Consider the following 24423-nt stretch of genomic DNA (forward strand, 5'->3'; position numbering starts at 1 on the left):
AAAACTAAAACACACAAAAGGCATAATGAATACAAATGAAGTGCTTTCTTTGTATGCTTACACATACACACAATGTAAATATACTGACTCTTAAATGAAATAAATTGCTTTGTTTTTTAACCTCTACCTTTTATTTATTTATGGCTTATTTATCAATTATTTTCCTGTAAACCACTGTATTTTAATGTATTTTAACATATCATCAACTATTTATTCATATTTATTGTATTTATTCTCTCATATGAACTTTAACAACAGTCCTAGCTGAGTAGACACAGTAACTATAATGACTCGATGGACTTTCCTCATAAAACTTCCCAAACTAAACATTGTCACAAAAACAATCATCTGCGATCATCAATAACAATGAAACAAATCAATACATACCAACAATGCCATCAAAAGGCATAAGGTGCAGGCAGATTCGAGAGGATTGGTAAACTAACAAAAACAACGGCTCTGAGCCATGCTCTTCTTTCGCTTCCTGTTTATAAGTCACCTGACATGTTATAGGTAATTTCCTGTTTCAAAATAAAGCATACAAAATGCTGATTTAACAATTGTAACAAAACATATATTTTGCTTTCTCAGATAACTATAACATTTTTACAATAAGTAAAGGTTAACGTTAACAATTAACGTAACAGTAAGTCCACTTGCACTCAACTATAGATATGATTTCCTCATGTTTGTCAGTATAATGCCCTAACCTTTTTCATATTCTTTACATGATGAGCACAGTATAAGTGTTTGCCTCTTGAATGCACTGTACACGCATGCTGCTGGATTCACTGTCTTGTTGAGTAATTATGTTTCTGCAGAAATACAGGTAAACATCTATGCAAACCTAAAAACAGAAAGATGTTATGTGTAAACATAGGTTTCCGGAGTCTCGCAGAGGAGCAATGCCAACATTTCAACAACGAGTGTGCTGACCTGAGTGTCAGGCTACCTGATTGGTTGATCCAATTCCTGTCAGGGGGCAGGTTCCAAACAGAGAAGAAAAAAATCAAAAACGGTATACAAGTTGTACATAATATGACATACAAGTATAAAAGAATAAGCAAACATCTCCAAATGACTCTCATACAGATTTGCCTATGTTCAGAGGCATGTTTTAGTCCTCAGTCTTTAGGAGCTCATTGTTGTATACAAATTTGGTACAGACATTCCACAACACATCAGTGTGTCAACATTTTACACCAAAGGTCTTGACTATGAATTAGGACAAGTCAAGAATTCCAGGGAGGTAAAGAGATCAACTCAAAAGTGGAAATGGGTCAAATTGACCCACCATGTAATTGGAGGGTTAAACGTGTCTCTGTGTAGGTTGGCTCCGCCTCAGGCAAATTAGCATCTAGGCGCATCTTTTCTCATTGGCTTTATGTGCAATTGCACAGCCTCCTAAATTCATCTCATGCTATGTCAGAGCACACAATTATGATACAGCCTGAACAGAATTCACGTGGTCACAAAAACTGCATAGTGATGAATATGTCAAGGAGAACAAAACAGGAATCATATAGTAACCTTCCAAGAAAACTTGAACTTTGAATGACAGAAGTGACCCCTCTCCCATCCAGATACTTAAAGGTTCTATATGTAAGAATCAGAAATTTCTTCTTATTAGTGACACCAACGGCTGTTAAGTGAGCCACAGTCAGTATCTTGTTGCTCACGTTTGCGAACAGCAGTGCAAGACTATTGCAGGTGATGTCTTTGTCCTCACTTACACTTCTCATAATAACATAAAAGATCTGTAACGTTGTGTTGCACCATACTTCAGCAAAGCATCTCTCACCTAGAGTCAGTCAGCCCCCCCATTACATTACATTAGGGTTGGTATAAAAATATTAAATAATGTAAAAACATCAAACACGATTACACATGTATTGAATGTTTTATTTATATTGAACATTGTACATTAGCATTTCGCTACAAACACTAAAGACAGTGCATCTGATTCTTGTGCATAATTGTAAGTTACAATTCTAATGCTACTGTGATGTCCATTTCAAATAAAATTAAATAATACAAATATAATACTATCCAAAATACAAAGCATTCCAAACAAATCATACTCATGATGTTACATCGTGTGCCAAGTGACAAATAACAAATATATTACAATATGCAAAACAGCAGCATCCAACCGTTTTAACAGTGAAACATTGTTTTATTGTCTTTAGGGCAGATTGGCAATAGGAAACACTAAGCGCCTCAGCTTAGTGGGGCTGATCCAGTTTCTTCTCTCTGTTATTATCTGCTCTGTTTTGGACAAGATTCCTTCTGAAGGGACTGATGTTGCTATGATGCACAGTCTCCCTGCCATAACCTTGACAAGTTGTGGGAAAACTGAAGCTTTGGACTCCCACTAGCTCAGCGGGTCTGTGGCTCTTTGGATAAGGGGCTCCTCAAGATAGGATCTTACTTCCAGTACAGCATCTACTGAAGGATTCCTTCTTGCAGTGTCTCCTGTTGCTCTTTCATCAAAGCACCTCCAAACAGCAGACTTTTGTGGCTCCACTTCTCATGCCCCTGCTCTCTCTTCTCCCTCTTGGCCTCCTGGTGGTGGAGCTGGCTGGCTGCTGGGGCTGCATCTTGCTGCTGCTGCTGTTACTCTTTGAAGTCCCTCATCAACAGCTCTGTCGTCATTAAAGGCCAGCTTTTTGAACTTCAGGCCCAGTACGGTGGTTTCTGACAGAACAGTATTGTATTCCATTCTGTGGAATTTTCTTTCCATAGATGCATAGAGAGCAGTCACCAATTCTGTCACTTTCCCTGTGGTTACTGTTCTCTCTGTCTGGTGGCGGGCTGTTATTCTCTGCAGACCCTTGCACAGGAGTAGCATTTTATAGGCTGTCACGTAGCTGAAAAAAAGAGAAAACAGTAGCAGAAAGAAAATTATGCTGTGTTTTATCATGTGGTGTATGGACTCTGTTCAGTTTATTCATGTCTATTTCCTGGCATTCACCTCTAAAATGTACCTCTATTATGCAAGTATATAATAATACCAATTGTAATAACAATTGTCCATTGTACCTACATGCACTGATCTCAACAGCGACCTGCTCAAAGGGTTCCAGAACAGTATGTGTCTCATGCACTACCTCCCATCCTTCTTAGCTTAGAGCATCAACAGGTGCATTGATAATAGCCAGGGTAGATATGATTGCATCCTTGGACTCCAGAAACCGTTTCAGCATATAAAATGTTGAAATCCACCTAGTGACACATTCTTGTTTGGGCCTCAACTCAGGCATACCCATCTGGTGTTGAGTAGACTTCAGTCTCTCCGTTGCTATTGAACTCTTATGGAAGAATTATCACCTATCACTCTCACTTTGTCCACAGTGGGCTTCATCACCTTCAGGGCATCTCTTACCATCAGGTTGATTGTGTGCATGAGACATGGGTGGTGGGTCCATTTCAAGTTTTGAATAGCTTTGGTTATGTTAGCTGTGTTGTCGCTAACACAGCAAACCACTTTGTTTTCTACTTGCCACTCTTTTCCCACTCTCAGCAGTTCCTCTGCCAAGTTCTCTGAAGTGTGTCTGTCACTAAACTCAAAACAGTCCAGAAGATAGGACACCATTTTATAGTTTTCAGTGAAGTGACATGTAACAGACAAAGAAGTGGTGGCTCTGGATGTCCAGCAGTCAGTTGTCAGGGAAACTGCTGAAGACTTTTTAACCCTTTCTTGCAGTGAAGCACATTGTCTGTCATACAGTCTTAGAATGGTTGTTTGGGAGTGTTTTCCTGCTTGGAAGAACATACATTGGATTGGGAGCATGGGTGTGGTTCCTAAATCCCTTGTCCTCCATGTTTGAGTGGTTGGAAATCTCTTGCAGTCATTCTAGACATTTCCTCATCAACTGTGTTCTGTCTTGCTGGGGTCCTGACCTTTGGCATGAATTGGCTTACAGAGCTCTGGGTTGCAATATGTCTGATGCCTGACAAGGGGCTGTAGACACTGCAGCAGCAATGGTTCCAGTAGATGGCGCACTGTCTTTTCCATGTTCATCAGCAGGCATGCTAATCTCTATAAACTGGTATCTGCATATGAATGCAGAATCTGTAAGCAACCGGACACGATTTTGGTACCCGAAGTTTTCTGGTTTCTGTTTGTAGCCTGTTTGTAGTCTGAGTAGTATTGAAAAATCACATTTGAGTGGGCCTTGGTTGCATGCAGGTAAACAGTCCCTGTGGAGAGCAAAAGAAGCAGAACGCATTGGCTGAAATCAATCTCAGAACCCATCAGCTTGTGTCTGATTATGATTTAGCTTTTTATTAGCTTTTTTTTTAAAAAAAAAAATATCTGCATCCATATATGTACATAGAGATTAGCCAAAATGTCGTCTGGACTGTCTGAAGTTGCTAATTGGACTGTAAAATAATGACCAGCGCATGGAAGAGGAAGTCTTGGTCTGGATATCCATTATCCAGACATCTGCTTGCTATACTGGAAGCCCCAAAATATTGGCTATTGTCCCCAGAGGCTAAATCATTGTCAGAGAGACGGCTGATGGGTTCTGAGATTGCAGGCATGCTAGCTTGCCTTTTTTCTTCTAACTGCACTGTTGGATGTACAGTTCTCATATTCCTGTGAAGGTTGTTAGTAGACCCTGCCTTGATATGATAGTTTTATCTTACAAATTCTACATTCTGCCTTTGTGTTGTATTTTATTAAAATGCATCCAACTGCTTCTTCGTTTGTGACTGTCACTCATCTTGTTTTCTGCTGTTCGGGCACTCCTCTCTGTCCTCTGTAGATGGTTAGGTGGCTAGACACCAGCCAACCTGGAGCGCTAGTATCTGCTGGGTGTTTCTAGTTGGATAAGGTTGATACAGGCAACAGCAAAAGTCGGGGAAGGTCTCATTTTTTAACTTGTGTTACAACCCGTTCATGTTGTATTGTTTTGTCCACCTTTGTGTGTTTACATGATTCTCTCCCTATTCAGCATATTCTCTCTGAGTTTGAACATCATGGAGTTCTCTGTCAATGATTCATGCACCTTACAGGGCTCTCTTGTCATCATGCTTGACAAGTAGACTGTCACATTGTCACAACCAATAACACTCAAACACTGACTGAACACTACACATTGCCTTGGTGTACATGACATGCACACTCTGAACAGGGACTTCTCAAAGTCACCCATTCTTGCCAATCTCATTAGCAGGCGACAGCCCCTCCAATAATATCTCAAACAAAAGCCAGAAACTCACATTAATTTCAGTAATATATTTCAGATAATTAAGGTGCTGTAGCATTTTCTTTTATTTTATTCATTATATACTTCTGTAATTTTACTTGTTGCTCCATGCATATTTTTAAAAAGTAAAAGGGCCTTGCTTGCCATAAAATTTGAGAATTGTCATTTTATTTTCCTCATTGAAAGCATCAGTGAAATCCCTGGAAAAGCAGCTGGCATTGACCCTCTGTACAGAGGCAAGGGAAAGACATGGAACGCCAACAGAGAGGTTTATAATCTTTCATGTTGCTTGTTCTTTTTGCTTTTGTTACCATGGTCAACAAAATATCTTTCTAATCTCATGTGACAATGCCTTTGTACAGCCACACAAACACACACAGTGATTTATTTCATGAGAGCGTAAAATTTGTGATGTAAGAAACAGAAGGGATAGTTCCTATTCATCTTCAAAGATGAGTCATCATAATCATCTTGTCCAAGCAATGAAAGACACTTGAGCGATGCATATACATATACTCTTGCACACACACTCTCACACACACTCACACATCAAAGGCAGCATCAGCAGGTGTTTGAAGTGGCTCATATTGGGTTTGAGCCACTCCAGAGGGACTGAGGTGTTAGTGAGGAGCTGGCGGTTTGTGGGGCTGGAGGTGGGCACTTAGGCGACTTAAAGCAAAGCATGGCAGTGCTGCTGCTGTGAGTGAAAGAAAGCTCACAAATTCCATCAGAGAGAATACTCCTACCGGGAAATATTGCACTCACATAGCGCCAATATGATGATATAATAAAATCATATTATAACAGGCTTTCCGAGTGATATGAATTATGAAGGGTTAACACTCATGTATAAAGATTTAATGTCAGAAAGGAATGTCAAGACAGTAATAAAGCCTTCACTTTTCAAAATGAGACAATTACCAGCTATATATGTTGTATATATATACAGGATGATCTCCTGGGAAAATGCAGGAAGATTTCCACACTTACACATGTAGGCACTCCATCCGGATTCTGTGTCTGTTTACAGATGTGGATGTGAGCTGAGGCAGAGGGTTTAGGGAAGCGATATGGAAATAGAGGATGAGGGCTTAGTGATGCAAGGCAAACCTTAAGCCCTCCCAAAACACTCCTGTGCATGTGACATCAATGACCGCGGCCCTGTGGAGCACATTGGTACACCTCAATATGTATGGAAATGAGAGACAATCATGCTAACGTATGTTCAGTCTCTTCAAACATGCTAATGGTGTCATTACACTTTCAGCCCTCCACCACCCCTCATCAGACCCTTTGCTGTCTCTCTCACTTTTCCTGAACTGGAACAGGTGTGGTTTTAATTATGCATTAAAATATACATAGACACAGTCTGATGTACTTGACTGAGCTCCTCCTCCTGCACTGTATCCCTCCTCTCTGTCTCTCTTCCCTTATATCCTTTCTCCTTCCTCCCTTCTCTGACTCTACCCCAAAACCTCCCTCCCCCTCCCTCTCTTTTAGAAGTTGGGGATTGAAGGACTCGATTTCAAAACCGCGCACGTCTCAGTGACTCAAGTGAGGGGTTTGTTCCGCTGCCACACTTCCGTTCACAAATGCTCCGGCTTGGGGAGGAGGGAGGGGGAGAAATCCCTGTTAATCTAGTGAATCTGGCTCTCTCTGTCTCTTTTGTTCACTGTTATTGGGACTCTGACGCATTGATCTCTTGGGAGGCAAGTGGGGTGTGTGTGAGGTGGGTGCGTGGTCGGGTGAGTGGGGTGGTTGTCACACACTTCAGTCTATGGGCAGTTGTATGCAATTTTAAAACAAAAGACTTTACACTTTACTAATTCACTAAAGGGATTACTGATTTTGCATCTTCCTGCAGTGCCTATATCATCATAATATGTGACCATGTTAACAACTGGAATAGAAAGTAAGACAGACAGCATTACAACTTGGGTTTAAGCAAGATAGAGCTGGTTCTCTGTCACATGTGCCCCATACATCTCTATCAGGAGCTATTTTTGCTTTGAGAAATTCGGGACAACAATGGGTCATGTTGTTATATTTAGCAGGTAATTTACTGCTCTAATTGTATTGTAGCTAAAAAGATGAGGCTGTGCAAATGACTCAGGAATAAATTTAGCACAAGCACACAGAAAAATGAAATTACATTGGCACCTGTGCCAAACTCCTGTGTATTAACACGTTTTTGAATATCAGATTTCAGTTTTATTCCTTCAGGGACTTGCGTGTGTTACAGCCTGCTTTAATTCAGGTTCCTGTTTCCCTGAAGTGGGCATATGGTGCACTTGGCCTGCACCAGTGGTGGTGTGGGGGTTGCTTGTTTTGTTGATCGGTGTTTAATGAAAGTGACCACGCAGAGCAGATTTGGCCATTAGCTCAGCAAGGGCCTGTAATCACTACAAGTTGTTTCCGTTTTTTCATGCAGTTCATTATTGAACAAACAATCTATGGAGAGAAAAGTGTGTGTACCTGCCATCTTCTTTCTCGCTCGTTTTATTTCCCTCTGCAAGGCTGCACTTTGGAAAGTATTGATTTGGTGGCTTGAAAATAACAAACCAGCAACTGTGCAAGTGTGGCAATAAACAGGCTCAGAAAATAAAGTGTAAAAAAAAGTGGTAGCAAGATGGTTGTTGATGTGAAGGATAGTTTATGGCGCAGTTCCCAGGGCAATGTCACTGGACTCCTTAGACTTGGAGCTTTTTGGTTGTCTTACAGGAATGCCCTAACAGGGTGAATGTGAATCATTCAGCAGACCTCAGCTCTTGGCTAGTGCAATAAAGTTTAACTCTTTGTTTACACTGATGGCACAATGTAGAACAAACACAAACATCAAAGTAGCTCTACATCTTGTAATCTTGTACTTAGTCATGCATGCACACAGGTCTCAAGAACCTACCATTATCTTCAGAGATTCTCTGAATGTTATAGAGAATATTACTTTTATCTACACAAAGTAGCTTATCTTCTTTTCCAGCTAGTTTTAAACAGATAGACGCATGCACACAAACACATACTGAGTATAAACTCCCCATCACTCTTCCACATAAATACACATAGACTCACCAGACTCTGACCCGTCTGTTTCTATTAATGGTAATCAGCAGGGTAATGATGACAGAGCTGTGACTGTGGCTTTCTTACTGGTGGCTGATGGCCATGGTCTCTGACAGCTGTCAGACGCCATGACTACGCTGCCAGGGCCCTCCTTAGGACTTATTTCTGCTCAGTACATCAGCTGCAACAGCTCTTCACACACAAACTTGTTGATTATCAGCATCAGCGGGCCAGCGTGGAAAGACTTCTCTGACCGCCTGTCTGCTAATGACAGCCACCATGATGGTGGATGGGAGAAAGAGGACACAGTCTGTCGCTTTGATTCATGCAATAGCAACTCCAACTGGGTGGCTCCTTGCCAAAGTCTCGACAGTCATTATATCCACTCCTAAACGTCATTTAAAGTGTGAAGCTGTGGCTGTCCTTGTGGCTCAGTCACCCCAGGCCATGCCTCAGGCATGAGCGCTGAACCCTGTGCCAAGTTTTGCAGTGCGGTCAGAGACCCTGGAGCAAATTCTCTGCACTCAGATGCTCTAACTCAGCTTACTGGCATGATTAAATATGTAGAAAGTGACCTTGAAGTTAGATACTGTCAATGATCTCATGTACTTGTCATATACTTTTCCCCCTTCATGTTTTGTTTGTTTCTTTTTTTCTCTCTATTTCATTCTCTCCCCTCCACTCCACTTCTCTAATTAGTAATACTGGGCACACGTTATAAATACGGTTTGTACAAGGATACAAGATAAACCCATCACTTGATTCTACTAAGTAACTCAAATTTGCAAGGGATTTGGGCATTTAAAAGGCACAATACATTACAATCTTGGGATAAATCTCAATGCATGAAATGGCATTGATCTTCTGCACTGGTTCTGCAGGCTGCCTAAGGGCCACAGCATGTATATACATGAATTTGGTCTATATGTGACTTCATTCAAACTTTGCAAAAATGTAGAGACATTGTAAAACTATGCACTGTATCCAATAGCTAGTAGTTGTTGGTTAACAGACAGGTTAACAGAAAGTGAGCAGTGATGGGCTCATAGCTCCTAAGGCAACACGTCCTCATACCGAAACGACTCCAGTGACTCCCAAAATGACATATATGAGTGTTTTCAGCGCCCTCCATAGGACGGATGGGGACCAGACCACACAGGTTGATTGTACCTGCACTCCAGAGTGACCCATAGGAGCGTTTTCAGAAAGACCCATAGGAATGTAATATGGTGCTTTCCCAAACCGTTACAAATCCCTGTTAAAAAATAATTATGCTTTATGATGTGACAATGCCGAGGTTAAGTTCTGGTCAGGTTTAGGCACAAAAACCACTTGGTTAGGGTTAGGGAAAGATCATTGTTTGGGTTAATATGATCACTTGACATGTGGTTTACACTTCCTTAAAGTCACGCAACCTTCGTCGTCATGACAACAGTAAAGACCACAATGTTACATTTTTTAAAAAAATGCTCCGAACCTCAATTGGAACATGATACTTGTGGTTGGAAACAGGAAGCGAACAGTCTCCTGCAGCAAAGTCCACTTTTTGTCATCTAACTATTTAGCCATCCACCCAACCGACCTCCTCCTAATAGGGCAAAATCATCTTATCACGTCCTCTAATAGTGAATCTATCTGAACTGCGCCACTTCCCTGGGTCATAAGTACTTTGCAGCTAGATGGTGTAAAAATTGCTGTAGGTTGTTTTTGCCAGCCTGAATTTTAGACATATACTGTTGTTTGTCTAGTGAGGATGGGCTGTCCAGGGAGGAGACATGCCAGCAGAACAAAAAATATATATATATATAAGATGGAACATCTTAAACACACAACAAAGATCTAGTTGGGTTGTGTTTTAAGAGCTTAATCTTTCCACGGAGGGCAGTGTAGTCGATTCTGCAACACAGACAGACACAGAATTACCTAGAAGAGCTAACATTTAGTGCATTTATATCTTTGTTAACTTCTTCTTATAGTTGCCAAGACCTGAAGTTTGAAAGGGCATCATTTAAACAGCTTAGTGTTAATTCATTTTCTCAGAGGAGCTTGTAATTGCTAGAATAATGAGATTAAATGGAGTATATTTCATTTGAAATAAATCATTAGTGTACAACAAGGTTGAGCTATGTGTACAAAATTGTAGTTAAAGTAGGCAGACACTAGAGTTCAGGCTGCACAATGTACAAATATAGCATAATGCACTTTGCAGGTCTGCCAACTGGGGGGTAGGAGGGTACTTTAGTTGTACTTATTTTTGTTTTTGTTCACAATAAAGGGAGCATTATCTGTGGTAAATTGACCCACTTGACCTCTTTCTGACCTTATGAACTAGTAACTTTTTCATAAGACTTTTTTCTTTTTGCTAATTTGTGTTTTTTGGGTAGCATTTTTGATATACACTCCAGATATTACACATATTTTTCTTCAAAACATAGGATAAGAAAGATCTATGCTGCTCACCAAGTTGCTCCTATCATCCAACACCCCCCCACTTTAGTCTCACAGGTTTATACAAATAAATGTAATATCTGAATAAATCATCAACCCACTGGAACACTCATTGCAATGATTTGTTGTTGCACGCTTTCGGTTCAAACAGATGATGATCGGTGCGCTCATGGACAATCTGTGCCTCAGCTTGTCTGAACTGCTGTTTCTTTGCTTAAAAAACACAAATTTTACATCACAGGAAGTGAAGACAAAAAGTTTGCGTGAGAAAAAGCTTGTGTGGTGTGGGATCGTGAGATCTGTATCAATTGTGTAAGTGTCATGGTCAATGTGTGAGAGTTGGCAGCTCTGAATTTGTCAACTTGGGTGAACAGGTGGCTGTTTTTCTCTTCATCTCCCAGATCATTTGTGCTTGTTTTGTACAGTTGTGCGTGTTAGCTGAGAACATTGCTGGCTAAACCCTGAACTCCTCAGACTCACACACTGGAAAAACATGAAAATGGTGTCCTCATGGCCTGCTAGTGGGCACTACAGCTCAATAAAATACCTATAGCTTACCTGCTAAATCAATAATTTTAGATCCACCAAGAAAAATAGTTGTTTTTTTCGAGTCACGTCTTTCACATGACAGGAAATGTCCCTGAAGTGTTTTTTATGCAACATCTAAGCATCTAAAACACACGCTAACACCTCCCTTAATAAATCTGTCCACAGTCTATTCGAGAAGTGACAGGCTATGTGTTGGTGGCTCTGAACCAGTTTGACTACCTGCCATTGGAGAACTTGAGGATCATCCGAGGAACCAAGCTGTACGAGGACAGCTACTCCCTCGCAATCTTCCTCAACTACCGACGTGATAGAAACTTCGGCCTGCGGCAGTTGGGTCTGAAAAACCTCACAGGTGAGTGAATCTTTTCTGTAGTTGGTCATTGTTGTTACTGACTTTTGTCTGCTCTGTGTTTTATTGTTGGTATGTGAAGTGTCTGATTAACAACCCACTCAGCAATCAACCCAACCCTGTTTCATAAAGGTTAAAGACAGTGAATGGGATTGCTGATACAAAGAGTACAACAATAAGTACGAAAGCAGTGTGTGGATGGCTCTGTCTGTCTCTTTATGAGCAATGGATCCCTGTGCTGCTAGATTTCCTTCAGGCATCCCGACCCTAAGGTCAGAAAGAAATGAAGTTCTTGACTTGATAAATGTAGAGCTTTTCCACTACAGGGCTAAGTAGAGAATGTCAGGACCAACTCATGATGTGTGAAACACATGATCAGAGATGTCATTTACTCATTTTGAAGCTAAATCCAACCTCACAAATCTTCTGAGTGAGAGAAAATGGAGAGAGAAGCAATTTGTGTTTTGGTTGGATAACGATAAGTAGAATCTTTATCAGTAAGTCTTGGTCCGTTATGTTTAGCTCCGTAGTGCAAACACTGCAAATGTTTTCCCCATTTTTTTGCGCAATCATAACAGAAATGATTCCCCTTATTATCTTTTGCACATTGGGGACCATGAGAAATGAGATTTGAATGATTTATTAGTTAGCACCACAAAGTGCATGCATGTCCTTGTTGATGAGCAATGTCAGTATAATGTGTTTTTAAAATGACTTTTGCTGCTTATCTCACCATTGGGATGAGCTCCCAGGGTAATCAGACAGGACTGGTGGCACACAGTTCAGAGAAAGCTTGCTTCCACCCAATGATGTTTTGGAAGTAATGTGATATAAATATATATGACATATAAGCATGATTTCATGAATGTCAAGGATACACTGAAGCAACATGAGAAAGACGGTGTCATCTGTTTGTGCTAGAATTGTCAAGTACACTTTCTGTATTGAAAGATTACAATTTATTCAGAATTCATTTAGATTTATAAGGAAGAAGCATGGCACGGAGCTTGTGTCTCTGCTGCTTCCAAATCCTCTTTCTAAATAATTTAGATGTTTCTCATTTTTCTCTTCAACTTTTTCTTCCTGGTGATCCCCCAGAGTCGAAGGAAACAACACAGCCGTCCGCGAGTGTATGTGGAGTACAGTATGTGCTTGTGTGTTATGTTCCATCTTATATTCCTTCTTGCATGTTGCGATATACTTAGGGAATTGCACTTGTCCAGCACCACAGCTGCATTTTTGCCAAGCTGGTCCTTTTCATTGTGGTGCCAAGTTGAAGCCAGAGCTAAGGGAGCCAGGGCTGGACTCTGTGAGAGGCTGCTGTTTGATGTGCCATCCGTGGCCTCGAGCCATGAAGTAGAGGGGAAGTTATGCACAACAGCCATGGCCTGAATCTGCTCTTACTTCATAAATCTGACTGTTTGAGATTCACACTAGTATCTTCTGTTCTTGCTAACAAGTAGAATAGAATAGAATAGAATAGAATAGAATAGAATAGAATAGAATAGAAATAAAGCAGTACAGAACACTACAGTGGAGCTAAGATTACAGAAATACATGGAGGTAAACAGAATTGTATGTCAGCATATTGCTGCCATTGTGACAGAAAAATTTGTTTTTCTTTGTTGTTATAATAACTTACTTTCATGTTAGGGCATTTTCCTTGTTACAAGACACCATCTGGAGGTCTTCAGTGGTCCCCTTGGGACAAGTAATTGTTGTGCAAGTTACAAATAAGCCTCACATTGTGGCTACAAAGTTCTAAGTCAAGTACCAAATCAATAACAACGATTACCAAATCAATTCAAGTTCTAAACTTTGTGTTTTGAGTCGCAAATAAGTAATTATGTGCTCCTCATGGAATTATTGCATATAACAGAGTAACAACAAGTAACAATTAGAAAAAAAATCAATAAAAGGCAGAATGATCATGTGTGCATTGGAATGTATTATTCCTGTAACTAAAGTTAGGGTTTGATAGCATTTTATGAAATCAGGATCTAGTTTTGAATTCCTTACTAAATCAGTTTGTCCTCATCTTACAATATTATGACAGAAGCTAAAAATAACTAAAACTCAAATTATATCACTCAAATTATCAAAAATATTGATCTTTGTACTTGTTGTTGATTGAGAAGGCATAAACCCTACAGTGTTGAGTGGCAGCATAATTATTGATCACAACTAATAGATAAAATGTGAAAATGAGATGGACAGCAGAAGATATATTGATTAAGTATGTGATTAACAGCCTAGTGACTTTTACACCTTATTTATCACAAGCTATTTGATCCGAATACTGAAGGTCTTGCTTCACGACTATTACGTTGATCAGCTTAAAATATGAATATGAAATATTACATGATATGTTTGAATAATGCATAATAATATAAATAACCCTAAATGGTGCACATTATGATATTGAGTATATTTTAAGAGGCAATGTTAATGTCCAAAGAAAATAGATATTGTTTAAAATATTTGCTTATTTATATTTTTTGTTACAAATAAATAGTTCATAAATAGCCCAAGTTCCAGTAGATTTTCCACAGGGCTCTTTAGGACTAGGACTACAGTAGGTCACTGGTCTTTGACCAGTGAATATCAACTTATCTCAACTGTGAACTTGTCTTGGGGAGTCTATCATATCACTGCTTTTTGCATAGATGGCCCCGACAGTTAAACAAGCTCTTGCTTGAGGAAAGAAACAAGACACTTGTGTCCCAGTTTGCTCTGTTGCAGTTGTCATCATTCTATAAGTTTGAATCATCAGGAAAGATCCACTTCTGTACATCAAGCAGCACAGATCAAAACTCTTTCCTTCCTTCAAGTGCTTTGGTGAGTTCGGGGCTAGCTGTCCCATTCATTACAAGGCCTTTGATGTTGCTGTCAAATTAGTCCATCGTTCCTCTGCCAGCAGCTCCCAGGAGAAGTGTAAAATGATCGATATAATCCATAAGCAACATATATAAGAGGATAAAACATATTAACTACATAAGGGGCTAATCGAGAGAAGGCACAGTAAAAGACCCCTTCAGTGATGAAACCCACCCGCATTTCTACTTGGGTCGAAATTGCCTGGGATGAAATCAATTTGTCGCCAGTATATTGTAGCATTGCACTTATTGATTTTTCTGGTGCACTCTCTGCGAGCTGTGAATGAACTCTCTGGATTTGAGGGGACTGGAGGATGTGGTGGATGAGGTCTCTGGCTGAGCAGGGATAGGACTCCCTCCGATGCACCTTTCAATCAAGCTTAGCCAAGTTATCCTCATGAATATGAAATATAAGGCAAAGTCAAGCCGGGAAAAGTTGAGGGATGGTGTGTGTGCACAAGGGTGTATAGAAGTGAATAGCAAATGTAAAAGAGAGTCTTTGCATACATGTGGAAAGTTTAGTTGTGTTGTTTGTTTAATGTTAATATTTTTGCACAGTGACATTGTGGGGACTCACCTTGTCATTTAAAGACAAAAAGATCCACATAAGGTTATACATTTTTTTAAAATGTTTTTGTCAACAAGTGAACCTAATGATTGCTGCAAACATGAATTTCTTTCATCCATGTAGCCAAAGAAAAGGGTTAAACAGAGCAACCTCTTGACATTTTTAGAGTTCATGACCTATAACGTCTTCCTTTCTGCTTAGGCAAACATTTTCAAAACTTCTGTCTGAATTCACATGGACCCAGTATCCTTTCACGTGGTAATTACAACCTGCTTCCCTGGCAAAAGAATAACAGCCTCAAAAAGGAGCACAACGCAGATGAGCTTTCTTATTTAACACATTTTATTTCTCCCCCCCACTTTCCCCCATTTCATCCAGTATGATTTTTTTTCAGATTTGTTTAGTGTTGTTGATTCATTTTTCTAACCACCCTATGCCTGCGCTGCGTCTGTCCAAAATGAAGCATCCAATCTGAGGCCCCATCTGCTGAATGATCCTCTCTCATTGCATGCATGTACACAAGCCTGTGTTATACGCCAAGGCGTTATCCACTCCTTCATGGCCCATCTGCTCTCTCTTTATCTATCCCATTTTCTGTCTTTCTTCCATCTCTTTACCCCTCTTTCTTTGGCTCTCGATCTCTCATCATATTTCAGTTGGCTGTCTTGATTTGTCACATTGATGCCTTTCACACAAACGCGTGCAATGTAATGTTTGTACCATTTTGTACTATATGTAACACCCTTTTGAGCACTCGAGTCTTACTGTGTTGTCCAAAGCCTACTGCAATTCTTTGAAGGTGAAATCTTAGTGAACGTATGCTGTCATCGGTTGAACGTGTTCTGTTCAGCATCTTGTGATGGTGATGTACAAGGGAAGCAGGGAAAGGATGGGATGGGGGAAGGTGAAAGGGACGATTACAGTCAGTGCATCTCCCCCAAGACAAGGGACTGCTGAGAGGGGGGCATAAAATTGCTGCCTTCTTCTGATCCTTGAGACTTCCATTCACCATCTCTACTAGGAGGAGAAAGAGCAATTCTGCCACAAGAGGCAAGCCTGGTTCAGTGCACGTCACTAGAATTCAGTCGGGCCTCTTGCCTGGCAGCCCACAGACCTCAGGTCTCCTTCAACTGTGTGTCTAATTGATTACTTCCCATGCAATTACTCCCGTGTCACACTCAATATTTCACTGCTCCAGGAAGGGGGCAAGAGGGACTTTCTTTTTGAAGGACGACATTCATATTGTCACATTTGTGAGCCCCTAATGTGGATCGTGAGGAAGCACATGTTAAATTGAAGTCCGGAACGGGCCATCAGTGGTGGTTGGTGTTAATTGATTGCTCTGTAATACCACTGTGTGACAGAGATAGTGAGACTATTAGAGCCAATGGGCAGTCTGTTATGCCACAAGAACAGCAGGGATTAATTTCTTTAGAAAGTTACTTTTGGAAGTTTTGTTTGTTTTCGTCACTATAACAAACAAACACGGTAAGCTAACATGGTAAGATACTATTTATTTACATGCTTAATATTTCCATACCTTTGGCCACCTCTGCCCATGATGGCCCAGTTTCTCTGTGTTTGCAAAATAAGTATTATATCCTCCATAATTTAAAATCTCACTTTTCAAATCTTACAATCCCTCCGTGCCTAATCTCACAATAAACTGTAACCAGGACAATTATCTGGATTATTTCTGGTGTACAGATCCATCCGCATAGCTGCTTACAGCGTGGCTTAAGGGTGCAGTGTTGCTTTTTTATTTGTTGTGTTCTCCACTCTTTAATAATGTGATGTTTCAGATTTCATAAGCAGAACATAACTGAGCTTTATGAAATATTAATGGACAACAAAAGCCCAACCTGCCACTAGAAAGGAGAACTAATAATACAAAATAGATCTTTACCAATTAAAAATGAGTGTGTGCGTCTTTGTCTGCGTGCATTTCACATATTATATTGCTGGCCTGTAGCACATTACAGTTTTTGCTCAAAATCCTCTTGTGTCAATCCAGGCTCCTTTTTTTCATACAACTGTTACAAGACTTGATAACGTTTTAAACAACCATCAAGGCAACCAATATGACAACCATTTATGTCTACTGTATATTTACCTAAAACTGGACCTTTTCCTCACCCTGACTCAAAGAACAGGAGGATGTAAGAACAGTTAGAATAAAAGCTATAGGCCTTTAGAAACCATAAATAAAATGATAAAGGAGAGAGAGGAATTTGAAAAGCTTTTGAAAGGAAGAAAGATTGGTAATTGTTACATTTAGATCAAATGGACACGCTGTTGCAGTATTAAAGTAGCTCATATCAAGCCTTGAACTGACTCTCCATAGCGCAGTGTAGGTTCCTTGTTTTGATAATTATTATTCTGCTGGCATAATTGAGAGAAGAATACAATCACCCCTCAGCTTCAATCACCACATAGCTCTGATATTACAATCCCTATTGCATGTTTTTTGTAATTCCATAGAAAGAGCAGATTAATGATTGTAATCTTTAAGTCTTTTATGTCTGTCCTGAGCATTTGTTTGCTACCTTGTACAGGGATTGATACTAGAGCAAAGCACATCTAGCACTTAACAACTGACTTTTTTATATATTTCGGATCGGCTAGTATTTAAAATTAAGCAATATAATTACTTGCAACTTGTGTCCGTCTGTCTTCCATTGAAGGCAACATACTGTATCTCCCTGCCTCCCCCGAACTCTTTGCCTACAAATAAATAAATGACCGATAATTTTTATGTTGAGATGAAAGAACCCATATTTTCTTAACATTATATTCCTATGATAGCAATGTTGCATCTAACTGTGTAACTATCAGTTAAGGATGGATAAGAAAATGTTTATCAGACACAGCTTCCCTAAGACAGCAAAAGGCTTTTATGATAAACAACTCTCATCTTTCAAATTGTTTAATATCAGATGTTTCAAATCAGTGTGAAGAAAACACTTTCTGAAACAAAAGCTTTACTGGGATGTGTATTCTTTTAGATGTGAATCTGAAATACAGACCCGTTAGTGTTTTATTTCTATTCTGGGGACAATTTACACCTTAGTTTTTTATGCACGCAAGCATGTTAGTGTGTGAATACATCAATACAGTAGTGCTCACATGTGTAGTATGTGTCTATTTCCAATAAATAATTCATATTGCCTACGCTTATGATTGCATTTGGGACAAGCCTATGAGGAATCTAACTATCTTAACTGATTAAAAATATTGTCCAGTCCAAGCTTCCACCTCTGCCTCAACTTTCGTCAGCTTGAAAAAATATTCTGACTTGCCTAAACTTGTCTATATACCCTTTATTACCAGTTTGCCTTCCAAACTGAACCTCAACGGCCCGCTGGAAGTGCGAGCCAACTTTCACCTCATTAAAAGTTAAAGTAGGCGTGGAAGGAATTTTAATGCCAATTAATAATCAAAACACAGTCCCCTTCTCTCTTTCTCCAACATTCCCATCCCCCTGGGCTATGGCTTAGATCAGGCTAAGATCTGCCATGATGTAGATGTAAAACTGGCTCAGAGACCAAGAGGACGCTGTTCACTTAGTTGAAATCTCATCTGAATTCTACCCTGTTGTTAAAGCAGGGAGTAAGGGACAGAGTCAGTGTGAGTGTGTCTGGTAGAGTATGTGTGCCAGGGATTAATTTGCTCTGTAGGTTACATATATTACCATGTGTTTCTCATCCACTTGAACTGCGTATTATTCAAAATCAGACACTGCAGATGTAAAGTATTAAATAAGTACAGTATGTAGTGTGTAACTATCAGACACTGTGTATTCATATGCCGTTATTTTGTACTTCTCTGCAGTCATACTGTTGCTGTTCTTAGCTTGAGTTTAATACTGGCATATTCATTTAGAACTGCAAACAAACACCTGTCCGGTTTCTTTAGATTAATGGACCCCTGTCAATTAGAATTGAGAGAAACCTGCGCTTTGCAACAAGTTTGCACAGTATATTAACTCCTTTACTTAATCTGTTAACCCTGTAAACATAACAATCATTTTTCTTGTTTGTCCAATGTATACTCTGCCCACTTCTCTCTATTCATTCTTCTGCTTTTGCAAAGTAGCCCATTAATACAAACAGTCCACAAAACAAACAGTCACACTGTGATTGTCATGTTCAGTTTCTGTCACTGACTGGTTGTCATTGCGGCTTCTCCGTGTCAGCACACGGCTGTGCAGCCAGTTCTTACTTTGATTCTGAAGGCCAGACTGTGTTTCAGACAGGTCTTTGATGTCAGAGATGCTCAGTGCTCATCTCGGAGGAGGAGCAAAATGAGGGAGGAAAGCAAATAAAAAAGGAGCTGACTGGCAGCTTGGTGGGTCTCAAAAGCCACTGAGGTAAAATGTCACTTTCTATCAACTTCTGATATGAGGCCTAAATGGACACCTGTGACTTTGAGCAATAAAAGATAGGGGATGTGACGTGCTCTACATTAATATAAGCAAGCAGGCAGCAGAATGCCCTGTTGTTAATGGTAGTTAACTTCGTTCTTTGTCTTTTGTTTGCTTTTGTGTTGGTGTTGTCTGTGTAATAATTGTCTGCCATCCATTTTCACAATGACATGTTGTAGAAGTTTTTGCTTTACAGAAATTATGTTGCTCTAGGACAGTGGTTCACCAGTCAATCTTTTGGCAAACAGGTCACTGCACCTATGTATAGTGGTTCAATCTTCACACAGCAAATGCATCTGTCCTGTTTAAAAAGTTACCAGTTAAATGGAGGGCCATGTTATTCTGGCACTGACAAATATATACACAACATAGATATGAGCTTATCAGTTACAGAGAACATATACATTAAAAAGCTACATAAAAGGCCTGAGATTTCCAGTTGTAACCACCCATTTATATACTTATCACAGAGGCTTGCGTTCCATGAGTTTGAAAGAAACAGTGTTCCCAAAACCAATTTAATAACCCTGCCTCATTTCCAACACACACATGCACACACATATTACCCTCCAACCCTACGATACCTCCCCTTTCTCCCCTGGCAGCTTAATAATTAATATGCTTATTTTTTGCCTCTTAGGCCGAAGCCTTGGGTAAGTGGAGCAGCTATTGATGGGAGCAGTGGTGGGTAATGGAACATGAAAAGGACTTTTCTGTTCATCTCAGGTCTCCACAGAGATATGGTGGGTGTTACTGTATGCAACATCAAGCATGACTTCACCAAATAATTTTTTTTCATCAGAAAGCATTCCCTGCCACCTCTCCATGGTGCATTTATTTGTTATGGGGCTAAAACGTTCTGACCTCCATCGATACTATTTTTCTGACTCTGTCAATTTCCACCATATTTACAAGGTGGTCCCTTTTTTGATAATGTCATTTTTTTTTTTTTTTTTTCTATTACAGCCTGTTATTGCAACAACCAAGCTGCTTATTGCACACACACATCAATGATGTTCTATCACGAATGTGTTCTGAAAGCATTTGATCCATAGTTGTGTACTCAGACAGTTCCTGCCCACATGTAGGGTGGCCTCTCACGCATATGAGCATGACATTTACTTACAGGATGGACACAGTTGGTAATGATGGCTGATTTCACAGAAGATGACCTTACCTTGGAGACAGTGAAGATGATGGAAACAGCAGTAAATTTACGTGGTCTTTTGGACACCTCTTTTGATATTATTATATACATCATTTGATGTTATTGGGATTCTAGAGGAAAGGGGAGCAAGAGGTTAGTTTATGCAAGGTGCAAATCAATGACAATCAATTAAGGGAAGGTTATCTACTCTGCTGCACTTTGATGTTTTTTTTAATGTTTACCACCACTCAAAAATGTGTTTTGCTTATTACTTCACTTGGATGTTTGAGTTTCACTTTGCAGAATGACCTAGCAGTTATAAAATCTCTTAATATATATTTACATGACAAAAACAATAGGTTACTGTTGGAAGTTTGAAAACATCCACTTTCCACCTAAACCATCCACCTGTTAGCCTGGTAGGCCTTCTCTGGCTTTTCCCAGCCTGTTCCTCTTTAGCATTTTAGGTTTTATTTTATGGGTAAAAAGGTGGATGACAAATCGTTGCAAAGTAATTAAACAGTTTGTGGAAATGTATGAGTGTGGCACCACTAAACAACTTTGCCATGGATCTCCAGGTGTGTTGCATCAGTGGCTAATAACAAATCATACCTATATCTCCCCTTGTGTGACCTCAGTACTGACCTTCTGATCTCATCCAATACGTATCCGAATCTACTAAACTAAAAGACAGTATGTTGTCATTATGTTAACACATTTAGAGGACTATGTACAGCTTTGGCAGCAATGTGCACTCTCTGAATGCTTCGTAGATTCACTTTTAATATACAGTCTTGTGGGTGGATTTTCCCACCTTGGCTGACACATGCCATGTAAGAGTGCTGTGTGAACAAAGTGGGAGCCATGGCCTGTAGTGTGTTAATGTCTCTCAGCAGGCCTGGAAAAACAAGGCCTAATGACGTGTTGTTGTCTTAGCAAACCATGCACTAACTGTAGCCAGCTTCCTCTATGGTAAAACCAACATACTTGGTATGCTTGTGTTAAGATACACTCGTTCTCCCCTCAATTTCTCCATCTTTCCCTCTCTTTCTCTCTGTCTCTCAGACCCTGTTTTGTTTTGTCCATTGCAGGGAGTGTGGCTCATTTTAATTCAGCTGGCAGGCTGATCACACATCAGCCTTGATAAGCTAAGTGGCCCTCAGCAGGATCAATTGAAGGTCCTTTTACTCTTTTTTAATCACTCACTTGTTTGTCCACCTGATAATCATTTCTGTCGTTCTTTTTTGTCTCTTTCTTCATTTGTTTGCTTTGTTTTGTTTTTCTTTCTTGCTCATAGATTTATCTAATCTCAAGGTATTGTAATATGTCTCCTCCTCCTCCTCCGTCCTTTCCATAAAGCTCAGATTACCAGGGCTTTATCACAGTTTAAGTTGAAAACAAGCAAGGATGCAACCTCACACTCCCCCATAACCATTCTGTCATGATTTAATTTTTTCCTCTTGTCATCTTTAAGCAGATGCTTTGCCTTTGCTCGGGTATAATTCCATAATCCCTAAATCTCAGCCATTTTTCATAAAGACTCATAGGAAACAATTGCGTGAGGGATGGGCCAAATTTAATCAGCAGCCTGTGAATGCAATTATCTTGGTGGAGGAGAGGCGTATGTTTGGGGGATGGGGGCCATGGCCGACGCCCCCATGTCATCTACTATGCCTCAGCAAAGATCTCAACAACATTCTCCTTCAGAGTGACACAAAGGATAAAAAGGATTCATTTTATGACTAAGGTTTGACCAATGTATCCGTTTTTTATTTTTAAATATCAGCTCAAAAGAATTTTCTGATGACAAATTCAGTCCATTTTGATGAAGTTTAATTATTATTATTTTGACTAAAATTGACCTATATTGAGGTTGAAATGCACCACTGGTGGAGTACAAAATGTGTTTTCCTTACATATTCAAATTAAATGGTGTATATGTGTTATATTGAGAAATAAATGAGCAGTTATCAGATAATCACACCTTACAAATTGTTCCATTATACCAGTACCTCAATAATTTTCTGTACTCCAATGTCAAATGTATTGTTTCTTTACAAATACCATTTTTTTGCACAACCCCTGCTGTGCATCCAGGCAGTTATTTTTCTTCTTCTGTTCTCTCTAAGCCACCTCTCTCATCTCCTCCTTTACCATTTATTGTTACTGTTTTATCCACAGCTCTTACCCCTTTTCAGGATGATTTATGTCTTCTCCACTGCTGTCTTTTATTTATCCTCAATGTCACTTATTTTCAGCTGCCTTTATATGGGGCTCCACAACTTGTTTTCCACCCAAACAGTCGACTGCCAGGCAGGGAAAGATAGAACTCTTAGCTTCAATGAAGTAACAGGGTAACGCTTTATTTCAAGGTCAGACCTTGGTGAGACTAACAGTTTCAAATTCAGCTTTTTGCAATGAAGTGGAAGAGGCTATTCATCACCCCCCAAAATTTTCCATTGTGTACATGATGCTATGCATGTGAATGTCAGTCATCATGTGAAAATTAAATATGCATTTAATGTGTAAGGTCCCTCCACAGACATATGCACATGGGAATAGGCAGATACACACTGTACATATTTACTCAGGAGGAAAACACGCAGCTTTATGTTTCTTTCTGTTCAATTTTTAATGTAAAAAATCTTTAATATCTCCTTTTTCTTCCATTTGAGTTTTCTTTCAATCTCCCAACATGCTGCCATCTATTTGTTTTGGTCTTATAATACATCTCTCTTCATAAACCTTTGCTAGTTCTTCTCTGTCTTCTACCAACCCGCCAATGACACACACACACACACACACACACACAAAAACACTGCCCACGCCACTGCTTCTGACCGCAGTGTGTTCAGAGGCAGTCAAATCCCAGTGCTGCCATCTCTCTGGTGAACCTCTCGTAAAGCACTTTGATGTAGTCGAATTAATGTAGTTGTTCTTTTCAGGTCAATAGTTAAACACATAAAAGTGCAATTACATTCGAATGGGTACCACCATTTTGCTTGGGGACTGCGTTAAAATTGCATGGCATTCCTGTGGGAGGTGCTGCATCCTTTGACCTTATGAGATGAGATTAGAGAGCTGACAAAGTTTGTGATGCATGCTGAGATACACCTCACACACAGAAGTTGAATTAAGGAATTCATTTGTTAATATGACACTGATATTGATATGTTATTAGATTCCTATTAATTGGAAATGTCAGCCAGATAGGAGAGCATTACAATAACAGTAAAGCCTTGAAGTATGCATCTGACTGTCTGTGTTACTCAGAAAGAGAAATAGTTTGATAACATACCTACATGATCCTTAAAGTTTTGTTCTGAGTCAGAGATGACACCGAGATTTACTTGCGTGTTGGCTACGGGTATGTCCTTGAGAATTAAAATTGTTGCCACTTTCGCTCTGAATCTTAGAACATAAAAATAACTTATACATTAAAAGGTTTTGTGACATCCAGGCACTAATATCTTAAATACATCTAGAAAGAGCATTAATTGGTACTCTGTCATCAAATGACACAGCCACATAAAGCTGTGTGTCATCAACATAGCGATGAAAAGAGATACCATGGCTCCTGATGACACCAACAAGAGGTAACACACATTGCCTTAAAAATAATGTAGTGAGTTACCAAGTTATACAGCTCATCTCAACAGGGCCAAATTTATCCACAAGCATCGAAAAATTAAGGAAATCATGAACAACTTCTCTTGATTTCTTTTCTATTGTATAAATCCACACACACAGTCTTTTAATTTCACCAAAGCCGTATCCGCAGACACAC

General features: G+C 39.7%; 1 protein-coding gene across 1 annotated transcript in view; it reads left to right on the top strand.

The window, feature by feature from the left end:
* LOC122992442 (receptor tyrosine-protein kinase erbB-4-like) overlaps positions 1-24423 on the top strand; it is a 351271-nt gene that overhangs the window by 192337 nt on the left and 134511 nt on the right. The window contains exon 3 of the mRNA XM_044366234.1: positions 11439-11625. Coding sequence (XP_044222169.1) covers positions 11439-11625 — 187 coding nt within the window. The remainder of the gene's footprint in view (positions 1-11438; positions 11626-24423) is intronic.

Source organism: Thunnus albacares, chromosome 11, assembly GCF_914725855.1.
Source record: "Thunnus albacares chromosome 11, fThuAlb1.1, whole genome shotgun sequence".
NCBI classification, from domain to species: domain Eukaryota; kingdom Metazoa; phylum Chordata; class Actinopteri; order Scombriformes; family Scombridae; genus Thunnus; species Thunnus albacares.